The 27611-nt window shown below is 37.5% G+C and overlaps 1 protein-coding gene across 1 annotated transcript; it reads left to right on the forward strand.

Annotated features, from left to right (window-relative positions):
* Positions 1 to 654: 654 nt before the first annotated feature.
* TMEM47 (transmembrane protein 47) lies at positions 655 to 27611 on the forward strand. Its single transcript, XM_053455064.1, has 3 exons — positions 655 to 912; positions 22441 to 22581; positions 27267 to 27611. The coding sequence occupies exons 1-3, from the start codon at positions 693 to 695 to the stop codon at positions 27443 to 27445; spliced, it is 540 nt and encodes a 179-aa protein (XP_053311039.1). The 5' UTR covers positions 655 to 692; the 3' UTR covers positions 27446 to 27611.

Genomic DNA, 27611 nt, shown 5'->3' on the forward strand with positions numbered 1-27611 from the left:
TAATCTTACAGGAAGAAAAAAGCAATAGACTGCATCATCTCAAGGTGAAATGTCCCTGCAGTTGTGATAGGTGTTTATGTGACTCCAGGGTTGTGTGGCTGTGAGAGCCTTCCTTCTCCTTGAACAGGCATCTCCTTCTCAGTGTGCTCCCATGTCTGGCCCTCCTCTCTTAGCCTTCCTCTGGAGCTGGTGAGTGACGTCAACAGCTTGGCCGGTGCCCCTTGTAGCCAGGAGGAGGAGGAGAAGAAGGGAGAGAGAGAGAGAGTGAGAGAGAGAGAGAGAGAGAGCAGAAGAAGGCAAAAGAGGGAAAGGAGGGAGGGAGTTATGCAAAGACGGAGGTCACTGGATAACAGTTCTTTTCTGTCCTGGAGCAGGGAGCTGCAAGCAACATCTGATCTAAAGAAAGCAAGTGACAGGCACAGAGAAAAGGGAGTCACCTATTATCAGCAAAGATCATCATCATCATCTCCTACAGAAGGAATAAAAGAATCCACCACCTGTCCCTTTCACTTCGTCACCTCTGCCTTCTTCAAATACCTGCTAATCCAGGGGTCTCCCAGCACTTTCTTAGTCTTCATAGACTAGAGTTTGAATCTGGCAGTAGCAGTCATTGATCCAGACCCTTTTCACCATCAGTCTAGATCCCCCGTTTCTCTGTAGTGTCTGGTTGCTGCTGATCTGGCGAGGGGACCATGGCTTCATCTGCCAGCGGGATGGAAGAGGTCCGCTCTTCGGTTCTTACCCCTCTGAAGCTGGTGGGACTTGTGTGCATCTTCCTGGCTCTGTGTCTGGACATCGGAGCCGTTCTGAGCCCAGCCTGGGTGACGGCGGACAACCAGTATTACCTTTCCCTATGGGAGTCCTGTAGGAAACCTGCCAACCACTGGATCTGCGAGTCCACCCTGCAGAGCGGTGAGAAACATGCAGAGCTTCCCGCACTCGGGGCTGCTCCAGAAACACCAAATACCAGCAGAGTATCCTGCTTTAGGGAAAGAATAAAACTACCATCTGTCTGCTTACTGTCTCTTGGCACCCGTCTCTTCTAACCTTAAACGCTACTATTATTAGCTGCATTAACTAATGATCAAAGAATGCAATCAGCCATAGGGTTCGGGCTTTGCAAAGCTTCTTTTAGTTTGATTTTGGATTCTCTCCCTTTGTTGTGTGCGGCTGTTTGTGCTTCTGCATCCTATTCCGGTCCTGATAAAAAGAAACACTTAAGTGCATCAAAATAGAAAGGATGAGTCTTTAACCTCTTGATTTCAAGAGGGCTGCGAGCTCGCCTGGCATTTAGAGGGTTAAAATTATCTGTAAAAAAAAAATTAAAACAAGGTTGGATTTGTTGTTGTTGTTTTAACTGCATTGTAGTTGTAGATGGTTGGCCTTATTTATATTTATTTTTATTTGTTTATTGCTTCAGTAGCTGTTTTGTGTCTCTTGCAATGTTGCTTCCTTCCTTCCCATGCTTAGATCGCTTACTTGACATAGTTGCAGTATAGTAAAGCCACATGATTGATTAAGCTTTGAAAATGTTTTTTTTTTAAATGTTTTTTTTTTCCTGCTTAAAATAGACACTCGATATAGACTAACAACTCTAAATATACCGATTATACCTGATTTTTATTATACAGATGGTCATATGTAGTAGCCTCACAGAATTATAGCAAAAAAAAAAACCTCTCCCTATTGCATTCCTTACAGGTTACTGTGAATGTGCTGATTTTTGTATAGGGTGTTATATGTTTGGATGTAGTTTCCATAGTTTCTTTGTTTGAGTGGTAAATAATTGAATATACCAGATAGCTCCCATTATCTTTAATTGGTGGCCAGGAGCCTGTCTGGTATAAATGCTCTTTATGTATTTTTATGATATAATATGGTTATGGATATAGGTTTTCTGGTAGTAAACATGCTTTAATTTGCATGATGTAATCATATAATAAAGTTCTGTATTAGAATGCTTGGATTCTATGCTATGACCTAATTTAATGTAAGTCTCATATGTGAAAATGATATTGAACATACTATATTCTTCTTTCGACAGTTTGATGGTGTTTTCCTTTACATGTATTAAATTGCATTAATGGAAATCAAAAAAAAAACATTGCTATAAACTGCTTACTATACAGTCATTAATTGTGCAATACCGAAAAATTCTGCCCAAAATCTGTATGTATTTTTCTAGTAAATGATTTGTGTCAAGTGAATTAAATCAAGGGCCATGCATAGTGTGACTAATTCTTGTGCAAACCGCAAACCCAGTGTAGGGCAATCCGAAAGAACATTTTTGGGGAGGTTCTATGTCCCTGCACCACTTTTAGAACTTGCTATGCAATTCATATGTGTATCATTCTACAAGACGTGATCTTTTCTTTATAAATTGGTTTCAGTTACGCTTCTGTTTTGTAGTTTAAGTTTATGTTTCTAAACAAATAATTTAAAATGAACGTTATGTTCATTCCTCATCAACCCACAAGCATAATAACATGTTATTAGAACGTGTTTGGTTTCTTTGTGACAAAAAATCTGCTCCCCCTCCTCCTGAGCCCTTACCGCAATTTTTCCTTTCAGATTTTTGATGTATAATTTTGGAGGACCAAAAACCCCAAAACATGCAATTATTATGCTTGTGTTTTGAGAGTGTGTTTATTCTGCTTTATGTAGCCTCCTGACTTTTCCATTTCCACTGATGAAGATGTACTAAGAATTAAGAGAAATGTTTCCATTTGCTACATTATTGCTTTTATACTGAAATGTTATGGCCTAATTAACTAATTAATTAATTCATTTATTAAGGATATATACTTCTGCACAACAAATGGGGAGTTTTCTGGAGAGATTTTGAAAGGCAAAGTAGGTAGAAATGTCTTTGCCACAGGGCACTAGTTGTACTTGGCTCCCAAGTCCTCTACCACAAACATTTCCCAACACCTTTGGTATCCCTCCCATACATGCATAAAGAGAGACAAAGTCACACACAAAACCAAAGCCATAAACGTGTGTACATAGGCATCCAGATACATACCCTTACATAGCATATGGGGCCGATTTCAGGATTGGCTGCAACACAGCCAATCGGAAAGGACGAGGCATGTGATTGGCTGGAGAATCAGGGTTTTTTGTAGAGACACTGAGTATGGAAGACACCAGAGGCTGAGGTGTTTATGGTTTTACATGAGATTGTGGTAGGACTCACGGCCCAGTTATGACTGCATTATCCGCTTCATCACTAGTGTGAAAGCAATGTTTTTGTAAATTGCTGAGCCTGTGGAGCAACTGTGAAGTGCGAAAAGCTTTCACACCTTTTAGTGAGTATGACCAAACTCACTCAAGGGCCACTGATTTAATGCATCACTTAAGTATAACCTTTCAAAATGCTTTCTCGGAAAAAGATAGTGTTGGCTAGAAAAATAATCAACATTTGGAATGAAATATTTCCTCATTCTAGCTGCATCCTAACATATACCTGAGAAGCACAGCCATGGGGTGATGCATACCATAATAAATGTGTAATATGTGGTAATTTGTCTATTTTTAATATTTTTTTCTAAGCAATCCTTTTGGATTTGTTTTGTCATCTTACCAGAATGTAAATTTATGGAAGAATTTAAGCTTAAATAGTATCTCCTAAGCAACCGCAATATATTATCTCAGTTCATTGACTTTGCATTTTAATATCATGGTTCCAAGACACATTTTCTATACTGGAAAAGGGAAAAGTGCCTCAAAAGAAGTATTTGCATATTTCAGTGGTTTCATTTTTCCCCCCAGAATGCATATTTTGAGCAATTACGCATCCAAGATTGTATCTGCTAAGTTGAGAAACAATGACAAAGCTTTTAAACCCTACATAATGTGGCCCCTGCCTTCTCAAATAGCTCAGTGCATGTCAGCTGTCTGGCTTTTGTATTAGAAAACAAAAGATATGTTGAACAATGTGAAATCGAGTCCTTTTTTCACATACTAAAGTCAGAAATAAAAAGCAGATGTGGGTTTCACACTTATTTTTTTTTTTCCCTTCCCCCACTTTTTTCTTTATCCTCGTCTGAGTTGTTCAGTGTTTTTTTTTTGTTTTTTTTTTTTTACAAAGGTTTTTGCAGTAAGCTACTCTTATTTTGCTAAATGTTGCTTTGGAGAATTTCAAGGTCAAAGAAAAGACCCAGGTTTCTCAAGCTATTTCTTGAGTAAATGAATAATTATGCTTGAACAGAGCCTTTATGTTTGACATCTGAAGCTTGCTATTGGATCATAAAGGACTCTTGTGAGTCCTTTTTAACATCACTTTGCTTAATGACAGGAGGAAAATAAAAAAGTACTACAGTGCATTTAGTCGATCTGTTTAGTGTTTCCTTTTATTTTTATCATCGGTTTGGTCTAGAAGATTAAAATAGAACAATTTACAATGTGAAATACCTAACACAGCACTATTCATTTCTGTGGATACCAACGCATATTCCATTGCTTGTTTAACTAAAGTGTTGTTATGTGGGTTTGTTTTGAGATCTTTCAAATGTTTCAGCTGGAATCTGTTCAGAATTTTGCAATTAGAAACCTTTGAATTTGTTCTAGACGAGCTTATTTCTTGTTTGGTTTTGTCTGTAGGACATTGCCCTTGGCTAGTTCTGTGAATTATGGTTCTTGTACTATATTTTTAGGGCAAATGTTGTAACTTCCACTTAGTAGGGAATGTGTGTGTATATATATATATATATATATATATATATATATATACACACACTACTAAATCTGGAGCTAAGTGAATCTAGTTTGTATGTAATATATTGTGCACATTGTAACTCATGATTTTTATATTCATGTCAAAATACAGTAAACGTTGACTCAAATAGAACTTTTGTTACACATTATTATTTTTTCGGTACCATGTGTGCAAGGTAATCATTGTCTATGTGCAGGGCTTGACAAATTTGTTGTGAATCTAGGCGCCAGCTAAAAAAGTTAGGAGCCAGGATTTTTTTTTAAAACTAACAGTTGGTCAGGAGTGATCTGATCATCATCAGCCCACTTACTAAACTCACAGCATTTGACCTGGAAGCACCCTGGACTTCCAGGTCAGTGCTGTTTTTTTTTTTTATTATTATTATTTTGATTTTTTTTAACTCTTTCAATGCTGATGTTCCATTGGAGCACAGCATTGACTGATATTTAGTCCCCACAAGCTATTGGGGACAAATGTTAACCCCTGCAATGCCACGAATGTGTCATACACATTTGTGCCATTGAAGGGGTTAACGCTGCACTGTCGCTCTCATGGAGCGATCAGGCAGCAGGGGAGGGTTGGGGCTGGTGTCCACACTCATGTGGAGACCGAAGAACCCTCTCCCCTGTCCCTGAAGCTGCCTCTGGCAGCTGGGACGCAATTGCTGGTCTATAGACCAGCCATTCCAGGGGTAGTCTCTTTGATGACTGCTGTAGGCATCCATGCCTACAGGAGTCATCAAAGGGCTTGTGGGGGCTCGTTTTTGCTGTTGCTGGCCTGCCTGGGCATTGCTGGCCTGCCTGATCACGGCACTGAAGGGGTTAACGCTGCACTGTCGCTCTCATGGAGCAATCAGGCAGCTGGGGGGTGTTGGGTCAGGTCCCCCGACACACAACCACCTTCCCTGAAGCTTGGTGGTTTTCCTGCAACCGAGGTTTCAGCCTACAGGATCACTCTGTGGGAGTGATCTCAGACTTGGGGGCGGGCTCGAAGTGGCTGTGCTGTCTGTCCTGGGCAGACAGCAGCAGCGCGGGGGCAATTTTTTGCAGATGTAAGAGGCTGACAAAAACCTAGGCGCCAGGATAAAATTCTCTGTCGCCATGGCGACCTGGCGCCTGGTGCCTGGGATTTGTCGAGCCCTGATGTATTGTTATATGTAGTTTTTATGAGGAGTATGAGGAGACCAGTGGTCTTGTTACACAGTGCTGGTGCGTAACATAATTTTAGTATACTATTTAAATATGGCAGGCTGGCGGATTGGTTTAGTGCTACTTGTTGGGGCTATAAACATACGTATACATCATAAATAAATGATAAACTATGTTTTCTGCATGCTAATGTCTGCAGGCATGTTACACTTTTGTGATTAGATAATCCTAGCTATCAAAGCCATAGTAGGTAGGTAAGTAGGTAAGTGAAACTAATAAAGAGATGTAATTAGAATGGAAGTTTGGGGCCCAAATTTATGTTTTATTATGCTAAAATCTGACATGCTTTTTCACCTTAGCCAATACATTGAAACTCTGAAATAAACAATAGCAGATTTGGCATTTTATTACAGAAAACTTTTGAGGAGCCTTTCAGTTTCTATGGCAACAACCTACTTTTGTGTCACATGACGTTTCTAGCAAAATTATTTGGGAGATCAAATTTTAAATGACTAAAGGAATGAATTCAGGGAAGGGTTTGGCCATTTAGCAGTTTTAAGAATTATGTTTCTAATGCTTTTGGTTACAAAAACATAAATAGGAGTAGGCGGAACAGCACCTATACTCATATATGATTTAACACATTTATACATGCAAGAGATGGCAACCATGAGTGGGTTGTAATTTTCCATATGTTAACATTATACATTCTAGTAAAAAAATACTTACCATCAATGTTTTACGGATGTGAAATGCAACATACTTTCCATATTGTGGCACAATAAACGATGTATGCCTAATTTTGCCTAAATATTTGTTGTCAAAATGGTTCTTTAACAGACTATTTCCTTACATCTACTGTCTATGAATTGTGTTCAGGGGAACATAGTTATATAATAATTCAGGTTGAAAAAAGACGTAAGTCCATCAAGTTTAACCCTTTTACATATGCTTCCTACTTTTAATACAATAGAAGGGAAATAAATCCAATTAAGCTGTTTTTCTGATTTTGCCACTTGGGGGGGGGGTCCTCCTTGGCTCCAAAAGGCAATCAGATTTCTCCTTGGATCCAGAACCTCTAAAATATTAATGTTCTGTTTTATCATTTATGTATATAGAAATATCCATTGTGCTTGATAGCACCACCTCTGTTGGCAGTGAATTCCATACCTTTATTGTCCTTACTGTAAAGAATTCCTTCCTTTGTTGTCTATAAAATCTTCGCTCTTCCAGTCTCAGAGGATGACCTCTGGTTCTTTGTGTATTTTGGTTAAAAAACAGGGCACTGGAGAGCTCTGTGTATTGGCTTAATTCCTTTTCGGGAAGTTATATTTATTCCTCCCCCCCATGACCAGAATCGTAAAATAATAATAATAATAGTTATTATGGCCTAGTTAATAGAATATGATCCTGTTTTATTTTCATAATTTATTTTTTACCTCCATGTGGCTTCACGCTGCCAGCTGCAGCCGTGCCACACACAAAATGGCTGTCATAGCCCTACATGAATGGAGTTATGTCACTCCACGTTGAGTGTTGCACCAATTTTTCCACCTTCATGGCCCTATATAAGTCCTCACTATTCACTTACACCTTACCCTCAGATGGTCATAGCTATGCTTTCAGTAGTGTATCCTATCCTAGCGCATTCTATCGCATATTCCACTCCTGTTTAACCTTGACTTGACCCTGATTGTACTGAACTCTGGCTTCCTGGCCTCGAGTTGACCTTGGTTATTCTTAACTCCGGCTTCCTGACATTGGCTTGCTTAATGGTTATCCACAGACTCCTGTCTGACTACATGTGTACCCCTGAGTTAGTCTCACTGCCACTCGAACCCAAAAGGCACAACCCAAGGTGGGAAGTGGTTGAAAGGTTGAAAGGGGAAGAACTCTCCTGAGACCGACAGGGCTTTCTGTCGTGGACACACACTGTCCTACCCTGCACCAGCCTCTCTTCCAGTACGCTGAGCATGACCGGCCAACGTTATATGGAAAAGATACAAAGAGAAACACAAATGAGATACTAGAAATTATTAAAAGTATTTTAATTGGCTAAAGCGGTCCTGTTAATGTTTTATCAGGTGGAATGTAGAATTGATAACTAAAAGGAATACAATTATTTTGGAGAACTTTGCCAGGTGTGCACATTCTTAGTTTTTAGTTATAATCTATCCAATTCCTCATGTGTGCACAGTTTTCCATAAGGTAGGGTGACCTGTGCTGTCTAAATCTTCTAAAAACCTTTAACACCTGTTGACACTGCATCTTTCAGTGAAACACGGTGATATATTCTAAATGAAATCTATAATGTGATAATATACCAATTTGTGTTAAGCAAGATGTATATTGCATCCTCCTTCGCTTCATGGTATCCTCCTGAGATATATTTATATACAGAGATGTACTTAATCTGAACTTTACACACATTGGTGATATTTATATAGCGCCACAATACAATAGCAGTTTATTAAGTATTACTCATATTGAGCTGGATTCATTGCTGGAGATAAATCTACAACAAGTGATTGAATAGGAATCTCACATAGATTGCATAGAAAGCAATAACATAAAAAAGAGATGTATTGGCCTAGATGCATGAATTGATAATATAATGTGTATTGTTTTTTTTTATCTCATTTGTTCCATTGCAGTCTATGGAATGATTGCTATTACTAATGGTAGCTTTATCTCTCCAGCTCATTGTCACTATAGTAGTGACAGTGCTCTAGAGGAAAGTTCCAATGACTTACGACCAAAGCCTAAAGGTTATGTTTACTCTTGGAAAACTAGTGTTTAGTAAAGACATCTTGAAATGTGTTACAATGTCACCATCTCATCTCCCTGCAATATATATACCGGAGTGTGTGTGTGTATGTATGTATGTATACCCTATAGCATGAGGGCTATACGTGTCACTTTTAGGGGTCCTAAGCACAGTCCTCTAGGGCAATCAGAGTCAGGAACAGCAGCTTTGAACAAAACAGCGCTTTATTTTAACTGCTTAAACCCCAAAAACCAAATCATAAAAAGAAAACCTAGCTCCCAATTGGAGCCCTCTCTAACTGAACTATGCTGGTCCACACTGACCAGCCTAATCACCCACTACCTCAACCTCCCAGCCAGACCCAGCTATGCCAGGCTCTGGAAAACCTCCCCCAGACAGCACACAAAATGTCCAGGCAGGTATTGCCTCACTTGGCTCAGGGATTGTCTTCTTCAGGGCCTCTCCTTGCCCTGGGAGCTCAGGGAACTTCCTCTTCCCCCAACAGTCTCTCTGAGTATCAGGCTCCAGGAGTTTTTAATGTCCAGCACCTGTGCCTGATGCCGGCCCCATAGGAATCCCGGACCGGATCCTGCAGATTTCTTGCCTCCTGGAAAACCCGGCATGGAATTTCCACAGCATGGGGAAACGGAGCATTGGCCCACTCTGCTCTCCAATTGCTCCACCCCAGGGACCCATATTTACGATCTGGATAGCACCTGTACCCAAATGCCACACTAAGCATCTCCCTGGGGTTTACACTGTCACAATATATATATATATATATATATATATATACACAGACTGCAAAGCTTTCTTGAAATCAAATTATTTACTTTGTCTAATAAGAAAACTACTTCAAATGTACTACTTATGCAGCTATAGAATCTTGTTTAAAACCATATCTTGTTTACATTGTATTGCTGATTAAGAAACCAGGGCCATTGTGAAAGTACTTTGTTTAGAGATGCCAGCAAACACCTTTAGTTTAGTCACCAAAGTATTGTCAGGAGTATGGGTCTCTGGGCCATTCTTTTGTAAGGTGGTGTAAACATTGCAATGTGATCTATTAAATGATATAAGCAATCTGTATATACTCACACAGTGAATATGCCCTCTGTCATCATGGATTTAAAAGTAAATCGGTTAACTTCACTGATAGAGTAGTAAATAATTGGAGCATCGCGGCATAAATGGTAGCACTAATACCGTAAGGTAATTTAAACATGCATGATGAGATAAACATATTAAATCTAAGAGCAAAGTAATTCAACTAAGTTGCATTAAAAAAGCCGACTAGGTGGGACAAATGTTTTTAACAACTTAAATAGAGATAGGCGAATGACACGTTCATAGGAGTAGTAGATGGCATTCTGAAAATGAATATTTTTTTGTAATTTGGTTTACTGTCATACTTGTATGTTTCCCAGCTATATGGTAAAATATTACCTCTTAGAGCAGAAACTTAATTTTCAAGCATTCATTTTTTTTTTTTTATTGCGTTTGCAATCTGCAAATTTCTATGGAATATATTGCTGTTGCAGTGGGGCTTTGTCACTTGGATGATTTTGTTAAATGTTTCCAAAACATTACCATTGACAATACTAAGTGCATTGAAACAGTATTGGTGTATAAAAGGGTCCATAAAGAATTTTCAGATTATTTATTTATATATATATAGACACTTGCATGCATGCATGATACATGCATGTGCATTTATCTTATATAGCTAATTTCTAGTTTCTTGCATTTGCTGCATTGAATACCATGATACAGTTCACTATATAACTGCGAGGCATTCACGTTAACCTGTGAAATACCTTGGTGAAGCATAAGAGATGCATGTTAGAAAAAGATTTCTTCCGCTTACTGTAATTGCTTTTACTCACTTGGTGAACCCCCCACTCCACATATAGCGATATTATTATTTATTGTTTTATATAGCGCCATCAAATTCCGTAGCGCTGTACAATGAGTAGACAGGACATAACAAGTAGCATAACAAATTGATTAACAGAGACAACAGGTGAGGAGGGCCCTGCTTACAGTCTAGAGGGATTTAGGGTGTAAAATTACAATATAAGAAAATGTTTAACTTTACCAATCAAAAATATGCTTTTAAGAGGACACAAGACTCACTGTATGTGCCAATCACATTAGACATTCATTCATAAAAAGGCAACAGTTTTATAGGCAGTTAAGGTTAAAAGTAGTAGTAGTAGTAGTGCAGTAATTCTTGAAAATGTTTAGGGTTTTCCTAATAATAATTCATAATGTAGGTAAAAAAATGGACCTACCATTCACACGAGTTTTATAAAGAGAAAATAGTTACCTTTGTTGTGCTAATCATACTCCTAAATGAAATGTTATTGTGGTTTATTTTCTTGGTGTTGATTATGTCACTCTCACCTGCAGTGCATTTACTTAGCACCTTTTTAACACTAAAGAGAGCAATGTATACACTCCGTAATCAGCAACAACAAAGAAGAAATGTGCGTCTGTTTGCAGGTTTTTTTTTGTTTTTTTTTAGACCAATAGTTATTCATTTTTTGGGCCATTGACTTCTGTCATGGAAACAAAGCTATTCAGCTGTAAAAGAGAACATTACAAAAAGTTAGTTAGTTAGTTAGTAGAAGTTTATAGAATCATAAAGTTAAGCTTTCATCAAGAGAAATAGACTTCCTTCGATAAGAAAATGAGTTGGTACTGCTAAATGCAACAATATACAGAACAGTATTATTTGAACGCATTCATTTTCAATACTATTTTAAGCATTAGAAATATGTTGGGTTATGGAGTGGTTTAGTGTTCCTTGTTTCAATCTACAACTGGAGCGATCTGTAGAACGATAGGATAAAACAGGTTTTACCCAACATTTACTCAGTCCCTACCCCAACGATCTTACTTGTGAACAGAAATGTAACATATTATCTTCGAATATATATTTGTTAGTTGCTTGCAAAACTTATGAACTAAATACTAAAATGTATTTTTAATACTTATTTCCTTGAATGTAGTCAGTGTGTCCAAACTATATATGTAGCGTAGTAGGGCCTTTGACACTTGTTTAAGTATAATTTTTGTGGTTGTGTCATTATAATCTAGATTACTCTCTGTTTGTTAGTTTTAGTAATGCAAAAATAATTAAATAATCATGATCTCCCACACTATAGATGTAATCGCTATCTTCTTTGGACTAACATGGCACTGTTCACATTATGTTGCTCTTTCAAATCATTTTGACCACATATTATGTACATAGGATAAGGGTGACTAAGTGGTTTTATTATTTTATGAAAGGTTTATGTTTATGTTGTGTGACCTTGTATATCCTATTGATTTGATAATACATTTATCAAGACTGCCTATAGATTGCTCTAGTTTAGCAGGATTTAAGGGATATTTTAAGAACCTCTGCATACTATTGGAATGCTTAATATTCATTTAAGTATGCATAGATCATGGAACTAATTGAAAGTAGAACAAGTCAATTTCCGTGGTAGAGAACGCCAGTACATTAGGTAAAGATGAGGGGTCTGTATAGGCAGCATATTCTGTATAAATTAGCATAATAACATTTGAGGGTTGCGCCTTATAAAATAACATTTTTAAGCCTCTTATAAGTGAGGTGTGGAGTAAATGATATGTTCTTGGACTGAGACAGTATAAGTAGAGGCACAGGTTGTAGGTGGAAAGGGGTCGTTACAATTAAATGGCTAAATTCTTCTCAGAATTATTAAATGGTGAATATGGTTGCCTTATTCACAATTCTTTTGTGCAATGAATGTCATATGACAAAGAACCAGACACTGACTGTTTCCAGAAAAACTAAAAACTAAAAACACCCAAAAAACACGTGTAAGGTGATGGTAAAAGAATAGGAACCAAAAAATACTTCTCTAATGTATCACTGCCGCAGCCCAACCAAAACGCTCCTCTCGGCGTTCAAACACGTAACCAGCAAAATTCGGGGCGCATGTGTACATAGAAAAAAGAAATAATCTGATAGTGTAATATTGTCAAAAACAATAAGATATGTAGAAGGTGTAAAATGCACTCACAAACAGTGCCAGCACAACAGGCTCGTCTGAGGTATGAAGACTGTTCTTTATTCTTTAAAATCTCTAAGAGCATAAAATAAAGAAAACAACCATATGGTGCAGTATCTTCCTTAATAGTATGTGCGCAAGTTAAAAAAGCACTTACAGGATGGTTGAATTCAAGTCGCTATTCAAAATAAATGTCCATTGAAGTGGATCAGGAACATGCAGATTAAAAACTTCTCAACGCGTTTCGCCGCTCACTGGGCTTCCTCAGGAGAAATAAATATCAATTGATGTCATCCGCTATGATAATCCGCAATCGTGGTGAGTAAAAATAGAAATTTTTTACTCACCACGATTGCGGATTATCATAGCGGATGACATCAATTGATATTTATTTCTCCTGAGGAAGCCCAGTGAGCGGCGAAACGCGTTGAGAAGTTTTTAATCTGCATGTTCCTGATCCACTTCAATGGACATTTATTTTGAATAGCGACTTGAATTCAACCATCCTGTAAGTGCTTTTTTAACTTGCGCACATACTATTAAGGAAGATACTGCACCATATGGTTGTTTTCTTTATTTTATGCTCTTAGAGATTTTAAAGAATAAAGAACAGTCTTCATACCTCAGACGAGCCTGTTGTGCTGGCACTGTTTGTGAGTGCATTTTACACCTTCTACATATCTTATTGTTTTTGACAATATTACACTATCAGATTATTTCTTTTTTCTATGTACACATGCGCCCCGAATTTTGCTGGTTACTGACTGTTTCCATATGAACTGAAAATGCTTCATAAAGCTGTATGTGTTATTTTTATGGTATTACACCAATATATATGGGAAAGCTAAAATTACATTTATTTAGATTATTTAGATTTACTTTCCTAGCCTAGAGAGTGCAATTAATGTTTTTATTTCATAAATTCAAATGTTTTAAAAATATTTTGGATGAAAATTCAACCCAATAAAATTGCATCTTTTGTGAGAGTTAAAAATAACATTTGTGATGATAGTGTAAATAAAAGTACCATTTTAGGCTCCAGAATTTTATTCGCAAATTTGACAATTTGTGCTACCAATAATGCTCTTTGACAAAACTCTAATGTATTAACTTGAAACTGAACTTGCTTTAAAAAAAATGTTTACTTAGGTTTGACTTCATTTCCTGAGTTATTAGATGTCTGTGTATATATAAGTTCTTGTTAGGCAGCAAAGTTTTGAATGGAGTTTATTCAGTAAGGTGAGATACGAACAGTTAAACGTCATGTATAATAGAAGCTTCTTTGTTCATACAGGCTACCAATGTTAAACTAAGTCAATTGCACATCTACTGGGTTGTGCCTCTTCTTTCAGATTTATTAATAGTGCTAAATATTTTAAACATGCATTTCTGATATTTTCAAATAGTTTTATTCTCACATGAAGGAGACATAATCACAATAACATCGTTTTTTGTGCATTTAAAGATAGAACATTATTTCCATATCAAATACTTTGTAATACACTACTAAAGTGTTACGTTATTAGAAAAATATTATTATCTGTTACCAAAGACTATGTTAATTTAATTATGACACTAAATGAATCCTAACTTTATTTGGAAAACTTTTTTTTTTTTGGTGCAAAAAAATGTTGGTATTCCCCTTTAATTACCGTATTTGCTCGATTATAAGACAACCCTGATTATAAGACGACCCCCCAAATCTGAATATTAATTTAGGAAAAAAGAAAAAGCCTTTATATAAGACGACCCTATAGGAAAAAAGTTTTACCAGTAAATGTTAATTCATGTAAACAATTTTTTTAATAAAAGCTATGATTGAGAAAAATATTTTGGTTTTACTTCCTTCTATTTTCCACCCTGCCCCCCCAGTTATGCACATCTCCCCCAGAAATGCCTTATACCCCCTATATGCCACTGTGCCCCATGATATGCCTTTTGACCCCCTATGTGTCACTCTGCCTCCAGAAATGCCTTATACCCCTATATGCCACTCTGGCATTAAGGGGGTTAAAAGGCATATTATGGGGCAGAGTGGCATATAGGGAGGTTTAAGGCATTTCAGGAGGCAGAGTGGCATTAAGGGGGTTAAAAGGCATTTCATAGAACACTCTGCCTCCAGGAATGACTTATGCCCCCCCATTTAACACTCCCACTGCCCCCCCCAAACTGATCTCTGACAGCCGGGGAAGGTCTGCGCGATGGACGCAGACAACCCCCGCTGCTAGCCACACCTCCTTCCAGCTGCAGCGTGAGTTGTCGTGCAGACATCTACACGCTTCCCCAGCTACACACCGGGGACTTAGAAGTACCGGTAAGTGGGGCGGAGGGGGGAGGGGGAGACAGGAGGATCCAGGTCCCCTGCAGCTGCGGGGGATCTGGATCTTAGTCGTCTCATAGTCAGACCTATTTGAGGTCTGATTATAAGACGACCCCGATTATAAGACGAGGGGTATTTTTCAGAGCATTTGCTCTGAAAAAAACCTCGTCTTATAATCGAGCAAATACGGTATTATACGTGCAAGTTTCTCCTTCAAACATCTATAAGCCTTATCGATTAGTTATAGTTTTAAGTTATTACTGGAGTCTGCTTTTCATTTCTTATTTTGGTGTGTTTGCTTTCTATTTCCTCTGTCTAGTGTAGAACATACAATATGCTTGGTGCTTTAAATAATAATAATGATAATAGGAATACGTATTTCACATAGCACATATTTTATTATGCACTAATTGTTGTGTCCTGTTTTTCAAATTTACAGCACTGAGGAATATGATGGTGCTGTATAAACCACTTTAATATGCATCTGTGAAAATAAATAAAATAAACAAAATAAAACACTTACCTGAGCTAGAAGCTGTACTCCTCCTTTGTGGTCTGACGATTTTTTCCACTGATTGGCATAGTGGACATGATGGCTGGAATTTCCCTTTACGTCAGGACACTCACCAGTTTGTTAACCTTCACATCATCTCTCTTTTCCTGTAAGCAGGTAGATGTGAGTTGAGCTTTATTTTGCGTGAATGCAAATGCAAGTTGGTAATAGTTCGAAAGGCATTTATGTTTTATCTGTTATTCCTGTTTCTGCCTAGCATTCTTCACAAGTCTAGTAGTTGTTGCTCTGTTATTTTTCTTTTATAAGGCCATTGAAAGCAGAGGAAACTGTTCCAAAGAAACCATTTTTCCCACTGCATACCATCAGGGCATTAGATTACACTCCCATACTAAATATGGTAAAGAAGTAAAATTCAATAGATTCAAATGCATGCAAAAGTCCAGAACTAGTGGTTTTATTATCAAGTGGCATGAAATTGGTATTTTCCTCATCAGATCATTTTCTTCACTTAGCCACTCTCACTGATTTCAGAGATGGCTGAGCAGTAAGTGCAATGTCTTTTCTAATTCTGTATAGTGGAGCTTTTATGTGGAATCTTAATTCAGTTTTTAGGCTACGGTTAAATGTAAAAGAAATACATCCTTTTAATTTTAGATTTTAATTTAGTCGATGACAGTAATGTAATTTAAGCGTTAGCGTAATTTATATCGCGTTTTAAAAAAGAAACAAATGTCATTTAAATCAGAGATAATATACATAAAGCACAATTACCTATAAGGCAACACTAATGGCCAATTATTTTAAAATGAGCAGTAAAGTGGTGTACATTAACAAGAGTTTCTGTTCACAAAAAAATAATAATAGGGAAAATTCTCTGTGGTTGGGTTTTCTCTTACATATGCCAAAGCAATCAAGAGTGAAGGTTTAGGGGGCACACCAGTATTTAATGAAGATAAAGTAAACTCATAACTGAGAGGTGGTTTGGGGTCATGTAAACTTCAGATGCAAGACGTCTTGGCCAATAACTACCAACATGGTGCATAGGTGGAATCCATGTCTCCGCTACAAGCACTAGTTATAGGTAGTGGGGTAGTCAAGATATAATATTTAGTTCATTTTTAATTAATCATATTGTGGAAAGCATGTGGGAGGTGAGATTGAATGTGGGAAGTAGACATCACTAAACTTAATTTACCAATCCCGAGGTTAACTATATCCCGTATATCAATTGTCACTTGTCTTTTTAAAATTATACCACAAACTCCATTGGGTGTTTTGCTTTTCTTACAAACCCTACCTATCTCTATTGATAGGATTCGGTGGATTATGAAAAGATGCAACTTTTGAGGTTGATCCCTCAGAAGGTATAGCTAACTTTGCGAGATATGTTTTATCTCACAACAATGCACCTTTATCCTTTGGTTTGGATCTAGGAGCCAGCCCAAAAATGTAGGAGACACTATTTTTCCCCCACTCATGTTTTTATTTTCCTATATTACCCCCTGGTCTGCAGTTACAGAATGTTTATTGTGGCAATACGACATAAAACACACCTTTCTTCAGTGATGCACCCCTTTATACAGTACCCCAATTAATCCCTTCATGACAAAGGGTATTTTACACATAAACCCTGAAGCTTGTATGTTTAACAATTCTTCTTCTTTTTGTGTTGTAGTGTATCTGTCAAAGATTCAGTTCTTTCAAGGTTTCATATTAAACCATATTTATGCTAGTAAATATTCTTATTAGCACCAAAATGTAAAGAGTAGAACATTGAAATGTGTTTGGCACACCCAACCCCCATTTTGTTTTCTCAGTTTTCAACATTTTGGCTAGAGACCTTTCTCTCCACCTCACTCTTATACACATGCACCCTATCTAACAAGAAACACTCACACACGAGCACTGTCTAACAATATACATATATACAATAGATACTCACTATACATACATACATACTGAATATGGCACTACAATACAGTAGACATACTGACTCTGGCACCATACATTTGCACACACATACTGACATCTTGTCGGCCTGGGCTAGAATACGGCGCTGTACAAAATATGTTTACAGTTAAATGCTGAGTCAGTTCCATTTAGGTTTGTGCCAGATGCCTGTATACACATTGCCAGAGTTTGATGCCCATGACAGGTAACCAATGGAAGCCAGATAAGGTACTCAGGACAGATAGCCAATGCAGGGTTTTGTACACCAAATGGGTAGTCAGGTGTAGCCAAGGTCAGTACAAAGAGCAAGTAGTCAAGAGTCAAAACACAGCTTCAGTAAGAGATTCGGACAAAAGGACCACAGCAGGGTGCTTCAGAATTGCAGTTCTGTTTCAGTTTAAATCCAGGTTCAAGTCTGCTACACTTGAACAGTTGGTGTCACTCCTGCAGAAACAGAATTATTCACTAATATGTCAGTTGTTTGTGAGTATATGCAAGTTTGTAGGTTGAAGATTCAACTGAATGCATTAAAATTCAATGAAAATTTAAAATTTCAAGTCCCCCACCCCTGCTCATTAAAGGAAAGTCAGACTATCATAAAAATCCTTAGGTTCCTTTCCTCTCCAATCACATACCCCCCCCATCTCTGCTATGGTGTTTGAAATTGAAAAAAGAAACCTTACCAACTCTTCACCTCTCCCAAGTAAAGGGTGAAGTCCATCCAAGAACCTTTTCAGGTGCAGCCAATAAATACTGGAATAATAACTATTTACCAATTAATATGAAAATATTGATCAAATCCTTTTAATTGTTTTTCTCTGTTATCACTTTAACCAACTTTTTTTTTTGCATAAATGGACATATTTTAGATTCAAGCAGCTAGATTCCAGATGAATGTATACAGTGAATGCTTCTGTGCATGTTAATTCACTTATGCTTCCCTGCACTTAATAACCTAGTCCTTGATATTACTGCTTTTTAAAAGTGTTTAGGAATAGCAAGGACACCATCAGAGGTTAAACATTAAACAAATGGTCTTGGCCCCCCTTCCCCAGATAACCCCCACATAACCCTCCCTTTACACCATCAGAATTTTCCGTTCTTGGCAAAGATGGCACAGACAAGCTTTTGGGGGACACTGACAAGCCATTTGGGTGTATAGATTGCACAGACAAGACTTTTGGGTGCAAAGGTGGCACAAACAAGCTGTATGGGGCACTGACAAACCGCTTGGGTGCAAAGATGACACACACAAGCCATTTAGGGGCCCTGACAAGCCATTTGGGGACAAAGAGGTTATTGAAGCATCGTGATGCCTCCCAGCGAGGGCTGGGGTGACCACATTTAACATCTGCCATTCAGGGACACAGTGGATAAGATTACACACACAAATGTATCTTATACATATACTGTATATCTCACATACACACTGCTTGACAAATGCACATACATATAAAATCAGTGGCGTAGAGTATTTGGTACTTGGGGTGGATCCTGTATGTAGCACCCCCCACTTTAAAATGTAAAGACACCCACCAAAAGATTACAAATGTCACAAATTTGTAAACTGTATGTCAACTGGAAAAAATCTAGAGAAAACAATATCTTAGAAATACATTTAATATGTTTAAATAAGTAACATTTACTGAACATATAAGTGGCAGCATAACTCCTATCACTTTATACTGAGCCAGACATTGATGATGGTATAGCATAACCCCTATCACTATACACTGAGCCAGACATTGACGGTAGTGTAGCATAACTCCTAACACTAAACACTGAGGTGGTAGGCCTTTACCCCTGAAGCAGCCTGTCTGTGCCACATTTGCCCCTGAAGCATCCTGCCTGTGCACCCTCTACTCCTGAAGTAGCCTCCCTGTGCTACTTCTGCCCCTGAAGTAGCCTGCCTGTGCTACTTCTGCCCCTGAAGCAGCCTGCCTGTACTACTTCTGCCCCTAAAGCACCCTGACTGTGCCATCTCTGCCCTTGAAGCAGCCTGTTTGTGCCACCTCTGCCCTTTAAGTAGCCTGTCTGTGCCATCCCTGCCCCCTTAACAGCCTGCCTGCCCTATTGTTGCCCATAAATACACATAACATTTACTCATTCATTCATTTACTCCCTCATTCATTCAGCTTACACTGATCTCGGCCAATGATGAGAGGATAGTAATAGAGTTTATAACTGTATGAAAATTATGGTTAAGCAGTATTATTTTTTTAATACTTTTAAATTTCTAAGACAATCTTTTTAGAAAATTAAAAAATATATATTCAGGATAATGCCTAGTCTGACACGCCACAATTTGTATGAGAACAGAATGAGAACATACTTTATGCAACCTCATCAAAACCATATACTGCATACTGTCAGCAGGGAATATTTTAAGGAACAAGGTATAATGGTAATGCTGATACATGTCGACTTTTATTTTTTACTCGAATACATTATCGTCAATTCAAAAATAGTTCAGTTATTTATTTCACTTTTTATTTGTGATAATTCATACGTGCAACAGATGTCCAAAGCGAACAGAGATGCATTCCTGCTTCTAATTGATTAATTTTTTCGAGGAAATAATTGGCATAACTTGCATGGGAAAAGTATCTGGCTGGAAGAAGGGGTAATATCCGTCATCGTTCAGCTCTGATATACTGACCATTGGAAATTGTCTTTATTTTGTTTTGACAAAATTCTTATCAGTAACGAGTGGCACATCTGCGTTTGTAAACAAATGTGCTTTTAATCTGATAGCTTTCTGGTTTCGCTATTCTGATTTAATTCCACACAAATTAATATTTAGCTTTTTATCATTAAATAATGTTGCTTACTTCAAATACACATGCTAGTTTTCAAATTGCATGGTAGTTTCAAAACCTTACTTGCACTTATTCACATTAGACATGTATGAATAAAATTCAATAGTTTGCTTTTCAACACAACGCAGTATAAGTACATTTCCTTCACAAATCATAAAACAGATGTGTGACCTGTAGTCAGAACATCAAAAATCCAGATTTAAGGATACTATTTACATTCAGCGACAGCTTGTATTTGGGTCAATATGATATTTTATAAGCACATCGCTCCAACTATCAGAACAGTTTAAATTAACCCCTTAAGGACAATAGGGGTTTTTACTCGTAGTATATTGTGGGACAATGGCTCTTTTAACGTTTTTCAGTGTTACTGTTTAGCTGTGATTTTCTTCTCTCTCATTTCGTGCTCCCACACATATTATATATTGTTTTTTCCAGGACAAACAGGGCTTTCTTTAGATACCATTCATTTTATCATATCATCTAATTTAGTATAAAAAAAATGATAAAATATGGGGATTTTTTGTTAAAAAATTACTTTTTCTCACTTTTTAAACAGAAAACTTTTACTTATCTGCAAAAACGAATGAAAAAACCTGCTAAATAGATTCTACTATTTGTCCTGAGTTTAGAAATACCCAATGTTTTTATGTTTTTTTGCTTTTTTCTGCACGTTATGGGGCAATAAGTACAGGTAGCGTTTTGCCATTTCAAAACCATTTTTTCCAAATCTGGTAATTCTTCCCCCCATGTGCCATTTCGGGTATCTTTGAAGCCGGATAATGCAATTTACCCCATCAAGTCATATATTTTTAAAAACTAGACACCCCAAGGCATCTGAAATGCTGGTATTTTAACCCTTTGCATGCACTAATTTTACCACCGCCCTTAGTGAAACTTTATGGTAGTAATTTTTTTTTGTATTTTTTTCACACGTGTTGGACTTCAGGTATAAATCTATCGCTCCTGGTGTATGTCCGTGTCAAACAACACCCCAATATGTGTTCAGTAACATCTCCTGAGCGCAGTGATACCCCACATGCATGGGTTTGTAGGGTTATTTGGGAAGTAAAATGCCGCCTTTGTGAGGTGTGTATTTTTTGCCATTTAGACATCTGCCCCATGTCCCATATTTGGGACATCTTTGAACCCGGCCAATTCAATTTACCCCATCAAATCATATATTTTTTAATACTAGACACCCTATGGGCATTTGTAATGCCAATATTTTAACTCTTTCCATGCTGGAATTTTTGTAAAGATAAAGAATTTTAGGACTTGCTTATTAAAAACTTTTTTTTTTTTTTTTTTTTTTTTTTTGGTGACAGTGGGGATTTTTACGTTACCATATTTTTTTTAATTTTTTTTTAAACATTTTTGACCAATTTTTTTTTTTTTTTTTTTATTACTAATCACTCTCAATAGTGAGCTGGGCTCCATTGACCTTGCATGGTTGGATGCAGTACCTGCATTCAACCTGCAGGAGGAGCTCGAGAGTTCTCAAGAGGGTCTGGATAGACCCTCTGTGAACTAAGATCTATCGTTAATGCCATCCTGTGAATGACGGCAACGTCATTCACAGGATGGCACTTGTGGTTGCTCCTCGGAGCAATCACAAGGCGATCGGGGGTCGGGGGGTAGTGTTGCTACATGCCTCGATACTGAGGCATGTCAGCAACACAGTTTATGCTTAGGAAGCGATTCCGATCGCTTCCTAAGCAGTTTTAGCCGGGCACCGCCGCGATCTTTGATGATCGGTGCGGCGGCGGCCATTTTTCTTCCGGGGAGGGCTGCCGAGGGCTGCCCTCCCCGGATCCACGGTCAGCCTCACTTGTGAGGCTTCCGTGGATGCTGCAAAGCCGCCGATCGCGGCGAAAACGCCGCGATCGCGGCAATGCAGCTATTTAACGGCAGCCCGTACATGTACGGGCATTGTCGTTAACCCGTTGCACGGCAACCCCGTACATGTACGGGGATTGTCGTTAAGGGGTTAACTAAACAAAGCTTTGTTTTGTGTACTTATTGGTCATTATTATTCTAGCAGCAACCTGGGAATCTGAATGTGTATGCTTTGTCGCTTTTTTAGGTTGTGCGCTCCCCTAGGTTGTATTTTTTGTGCAGTTTAAATGAACTAACTGGTTTTCTCCCATTTGTTTTAGATTGGCAGATTGCCACCCTCGCTTTACTATTGGGAGGTGCTGCAATCATCCTCATTGCATTCCTTGTTGGCCTGGTCTCCATCTGCGTGGGATCTCGCAGACGGTTCTACAGACCAGTGGCAGTCATGCTGTTTGCTGCAGGTAATTCTGATTGTTATCAAACCATTCAGTCTACCCAAGCCTAGTCATTACCCATTACCCATTAAAGGGTACAGTATATGCTTTAGAAGAATAACAACCATTGCTACCATTAAATGACAACTTCACATAACCCAGAAATTTTGGAAAGAAAAAAAAAGGAATTATATACCTATTTGCATATCCTGAAATAAGTATATGATTTTGTTTTAGCTGACAGCATTTCACATATTTTAAGCATTTGTTTCTCGTAACCACTTGAGACAGCAAATGAATCTGTAAGTACAAGCCCTTGAAGCAATAATGCCTAATAGAATGGTATTAAATTTAAAAATAGCTCTTGTCTAAACAACAAAAAAAGCTATTTCTCTGACTATTTTCATTTTGCTGTATATTCATGTATTAATCACTGGAAGCTTGGCTCCATGTATAACAGCTGCAGCAAATGTCTGACATTGAACTGCAGTCTGGAAATGTAGTAAACAAAATATTTTTGCTGAAAGAGAAACCTCTTGTGGTGTAAATATTGTACATGGCTTTTTGAAATGAATGCATTAAGACCTATGTAGATGAAAGTAATACAAAATCAGATCAATACTTTGTTACTAGATGAAAAGCACACATAACATACTCTTTCTGGAGTGTTCGTTATTTTTTGTATCAACTAGTCCAACAGATACAGTTAAATTAATTTAATGAGTCTTTAGTTGTAACATATTGTCCAGGACCTCTGAGTGACTAATGGGGATGCCAGCTTGTGTACCCCCTCCTCCCCCAATATTTGTGTGGTAAAGTGAGGGCTACTTATTAACACTCAGAGGCGTGGATTTGGGATTCCTCTATCCCAAATCCTGTTGAAGGTTAAATATTTTAGAAAATAGCCTAAGAAGAGGCCATTCTCCCCATTCTTGTCCAGTAGGATGGGATGGTTAAACATGAATTTAATGGAAGGAAGGAAGGAAGAAATAAAGCAAAGGAAAGAATGCTATGAAAGAAAAGGAAGGTAAAAATGGTATGAAAGAAAAGGAAAGAAAGAATGGGGAGAAAGAACAAGAAGAAAGAAAGAAAGATTGAAGGGAAGGAAGGGATGGGAAAGCCTATCCTCCCACCTTGTACCTTGGGTGCAAGGGGGCAATATATAAAACAACTAGACTTGTGCATTCAGATTCGTAGGGGCCCCCAACTAAACAAGCGAAAATGAAGCAAAGAGCTTGACATTTTGTTGGTGCTCTCACGCACTCTCACATTTACACTCTCTCACCTTCACTCTCTCTCGGAATGTCTCCATGTTCTCCGCCATCAGCTTCCATGTCTCCATCTCTGTGCCATGCTAGGCATCTTCTTGTTCTTCTTATTTTTTCTTTCTTCATCAGCTGCACTAAAAAGTCTTATTCTTTGTCAGCTTCTCCGTGGACAACGGGACATAACCTCTCAGGGAACTTTTGTAAAATGGTAGAGCTTCCGGGCACACTCTTTCCTCCGATCGGAGGAACAGGGCAGAATATGTGCGGGAGGCAGGAGTTCACAAAAGAACGGAGGCTAATGGCACACAGTTTTCCTCGTTCCTCCAATCGAGAGGGGGTCTGCCTGGAACCGCTGCCATTTTGCAGAAGTTCAACGTGAGGTTACTTCGAGCAAAGGGGCAGAGCCTTCAGGCACTCCCCCTCCCCGGTTCATCCAGAGTATGCTACATTTTCTGTCAACCTGCATGCACTCAAATTGTAGCAAACAGAATTGCACATAATTCCCACACCCAGTCAAAATGTGTCAGGTTAATACAAGTCTTCTCTGCATGCCTGGGTGACACTGAGCAATTGACACTGCCATTATATATTCAGTGCACAATGACTTACACACATGCTCAGATCATTACGTGTAAAAATCAGATCATATTATCTAAAATGTCTGTGGAATAAACCAAAGCAGTGTTGATAGACTGAACTTTATATAACCCAGATTAAGCTTCATTTTATTTTATTGTGGAGGTATTTATTTTTATGTTTCATATCATTAGATTTCAAGGTAGAAAGGATAAGTAAAAAAAAACTAAAGTATACATTAGTGTTAAATAGATTGAAGATGTAACTTTAAACATCCTGTAAAATAAGCATAATTTTCCTTTTTTTTAAATATCATTTATTAGCTTTATATATGTTTTTGACAAAACTTTGCTACAAATAGTATAAAACAATTACCTTACTTCATTACGATTATTTTTTAGCATATTTTATTAGTGAATCTCAAGCAGCATTGGTCCTGACACAGAGGTGACCCGGCAGTTGTGTATGGGGACATAACTTCCAGATTTTCTCTTATATAATGTAACATTACCTGAGCGGGTTCCAACAGCATAGTTTGTCTGATGTGAATTAATGTTTCTTTGAGCACATCAGTAACATTACCCAGTGTTTTTCAATGGGAAATATTCCTTTCGGTAGGGTTTTTTTTAAATTATAGTAATTTGCTAATTCCATTTTGATACATTTATATAAAATATGAGATTTATATTGAATCTCTTAAGCACAAATTATATATAATTTTTTTACAACAATTAGGGCTTTCTTTTGAAACAATAAATATAAATGCAAGACTTTTTTCACAGTTTTATATGTATAGAAATTGTACACAGCAAAACCCAATAGAAAAACACCACAATAACCTTTTATGGAAACCAATCTATATACCGAAGATTTTCATTTCATCTGATTTTGCTGTTATAGGGCAAATGTTACAAGGTGTGTATCAATTTTTCAAACATTTTTTTTTTTCAAATTTAGCATGGTGGGACTGTCCAATAGTGTTCACAGATATCAAAACCACCCCATAGTACTATACGCTACTGAAGAAAGAAGACAACCCAGGATATTTCAAGCCCATTTTGGCATTTTCATGCAGCCATTTTATCACTAATATTTCCCACATTTTGTGGCAATGTAAAGGCTGTCTGTAGTTGCCTTCTTGCATCAAATCCTTCTTGCAAATCCATGGTCACCTTTTTTCTTGATACCTAACAAAATGCTATATGTCTAAATCTGTGTCTGACAAATACTTTAAAACAAGATGATACTTTCTGTGGTATCATGATCACAAAAAGTTTGTAATGATTTTAATTTCCCTTAATCTGCATCAATGATATGGGATTTGATTTCCATTTCTGACAATAAATCAGTATTATCACCATAACCATACATATTGGTGTAATTAAGGAGGCTACAAATATTGTTCCTGCCTACATTGTGGTTGAACGTGTGGCTGCTGTAGTTTATTGTTGATAAATGTTAAATAATGCAATTGGCACGTAAAATTCCCAAGGCAGAATATGATTTAAGAAGATTATTTTACGGACTGCTAGGTTGTATAACTACTGGTATTAGTAGCTGTAAGAAGGAAATGGTTATGCTACTTCACAGATCTCTTGTCAGACCCGACCTGGAGTATTATGTACAATTTTGAAGACACCATCCCCAAAAGGTTATTGGCACTATGGAGATAGTTCAGAGTAGGAATACTAAAAGGATTAATAGTTTGGAGTGTAAGTTGAAGGTACAGAAGGTAAATCTACATCAAAGAAGAAGACATGTTAGAACATGAGGTTATAATCTAAAACTAAAGGATCAGTGGTTAAGAGGTATTGTAATGAAGTTCTAGTTTACTGAGAGGGTTGTAGGTAAGTAGAACAGTGGAACTTTGTGCAGAACTGTAGATTCATTTCTTCACCCCAATGCTTCCAACAAAGGGTAGAGACCAATCAACAGGATCAGCTTGTGTTAAAAAAACAATATCTCATCTCTGCCTGTAAGCAGGAATTTGTTTAAAAAAAAATCTTAGGGCAGCTTAGTATAGCTCTGGTTCCAATAGCGATATTTGAAAACTAAAGAAAAATAGTCCCCTACATGCTGGAAGATGAGATTTTGTTAGATTATCTTTAATTGTAACAACACACCAGTTGGGTTAATACTAAATAGTTACTGATCTTATATTACTAATGAGTTTACAACATCTTTAAGTGGATCACCGGACATTTACCCTTTTCATTCATTAGTATTAATTTGAAAATACAAATATAGTTCTAATGCAAATATTGATTTAACCCATTATATAAAGATTGTTAGGTGATTTACTAAACCCAAGCGCTTACACATGTGGTATAAATGAAAACAATAGGGGATATTTTTCAGCAAGTCACCAACTTCTGCAAAGTTTGAAAAGCAATCAAAGTCTAAGCAGAGTCTGGTTTGTGGAGTTTATGAGATTACACTAAAACCAGGAACTTCAATAAGCTTCTTGAGATAACACTCAGCAGGGGGAAAGCAAGTTATCAGAAAGTCCTATCAAATGTGAATCACATGTCTATACCAAACTATATAGCGCTTATATGCTTTAATGATCAATTTCATAATCAATTCAAAGTTGAACAACTAATAGGAATTAAAAAATAACTTCACTTAAGATGTCATAATAACTTCTAATTATGTGTGTATTTCAGACTTAGGAATTGTTACCAGTTGTATGTGAGTTGGACTTATGTGTTGATTATGTATTACAATTGAAACAAAATGTCCCATACATAGTTTTAGAAAAAGTTTATGGTTTGAAATAAAAATAAGATGATTTCCATTTAATTTTCTAATGATAGTTTTGATTCTGCTTACATTTATTGCCCCTAGTAACTTTTTTGTCTACTTCAGTTGTTCTCCAGGTGTGTGGCCTTGTCTTGTATCCAATCAAGTTCATCGAAACAGTCACTTTGAAGATATACCACGAATTCAACTGGGGCTATGGCTTGGCTTGGGGTGCAACTATATTTTCCTTTGGGGGTGCCATACTTTACTGTCTGAACCCCAAGAATTACGAGGACTACTACTAGATGTGTGCTGTGAAGATGAAAAAGCAAAAATAACATTACTCAACTTTTTTCTATCTCTGTTTTATAGAAAACAAAGAGAGCATCAAACAATCTGCTCACTTCATTTAATCCCTTCTTGCCTTCTGGCTGCCAATAGTATAAACAGCTTTACATCCACATACAGAAA

Source organism: Spea bombifrons, chromosome 2 (genome assembly GCF_027358695.1).
Source record: "Spea bombifrons isolate aSpeBom1 chromosome 2, aSpeBom1.2.pri, whole genome shotgun sequence".
Classification (NCBI taxonomy): Eukaryota; Metazoa; Chordata; class Amphibia; order Anura; family Pelobatidae; genus Spea; species Spea bombifrons.

Excerpts from the sequence above, each read along its gene's own strand:
- TMEM47 (XM_053455064.1), top strand. The coding sequence starts at position 693 with ATGGCTTCATCTGCCAGCGGGATGGAAGAGGTCCGCTCTTCGGTTCTT. Across the intron at positions 913-22,440 it reads CGAGTCCACCCTGCAGAGCG|ATTGGCAGATTGCCACCCTC; the intron begins GTGAGAAACATG and ends CATTTGTTTTAG. Across the intron at positions 22,582-27,266 it reads AGTCATGCTGTTTGCTGCAG|TTGTTCTCCAGGTGTGTGGC; the intron begins GTAATTCTGATT and ends TGTCTACTTCAG.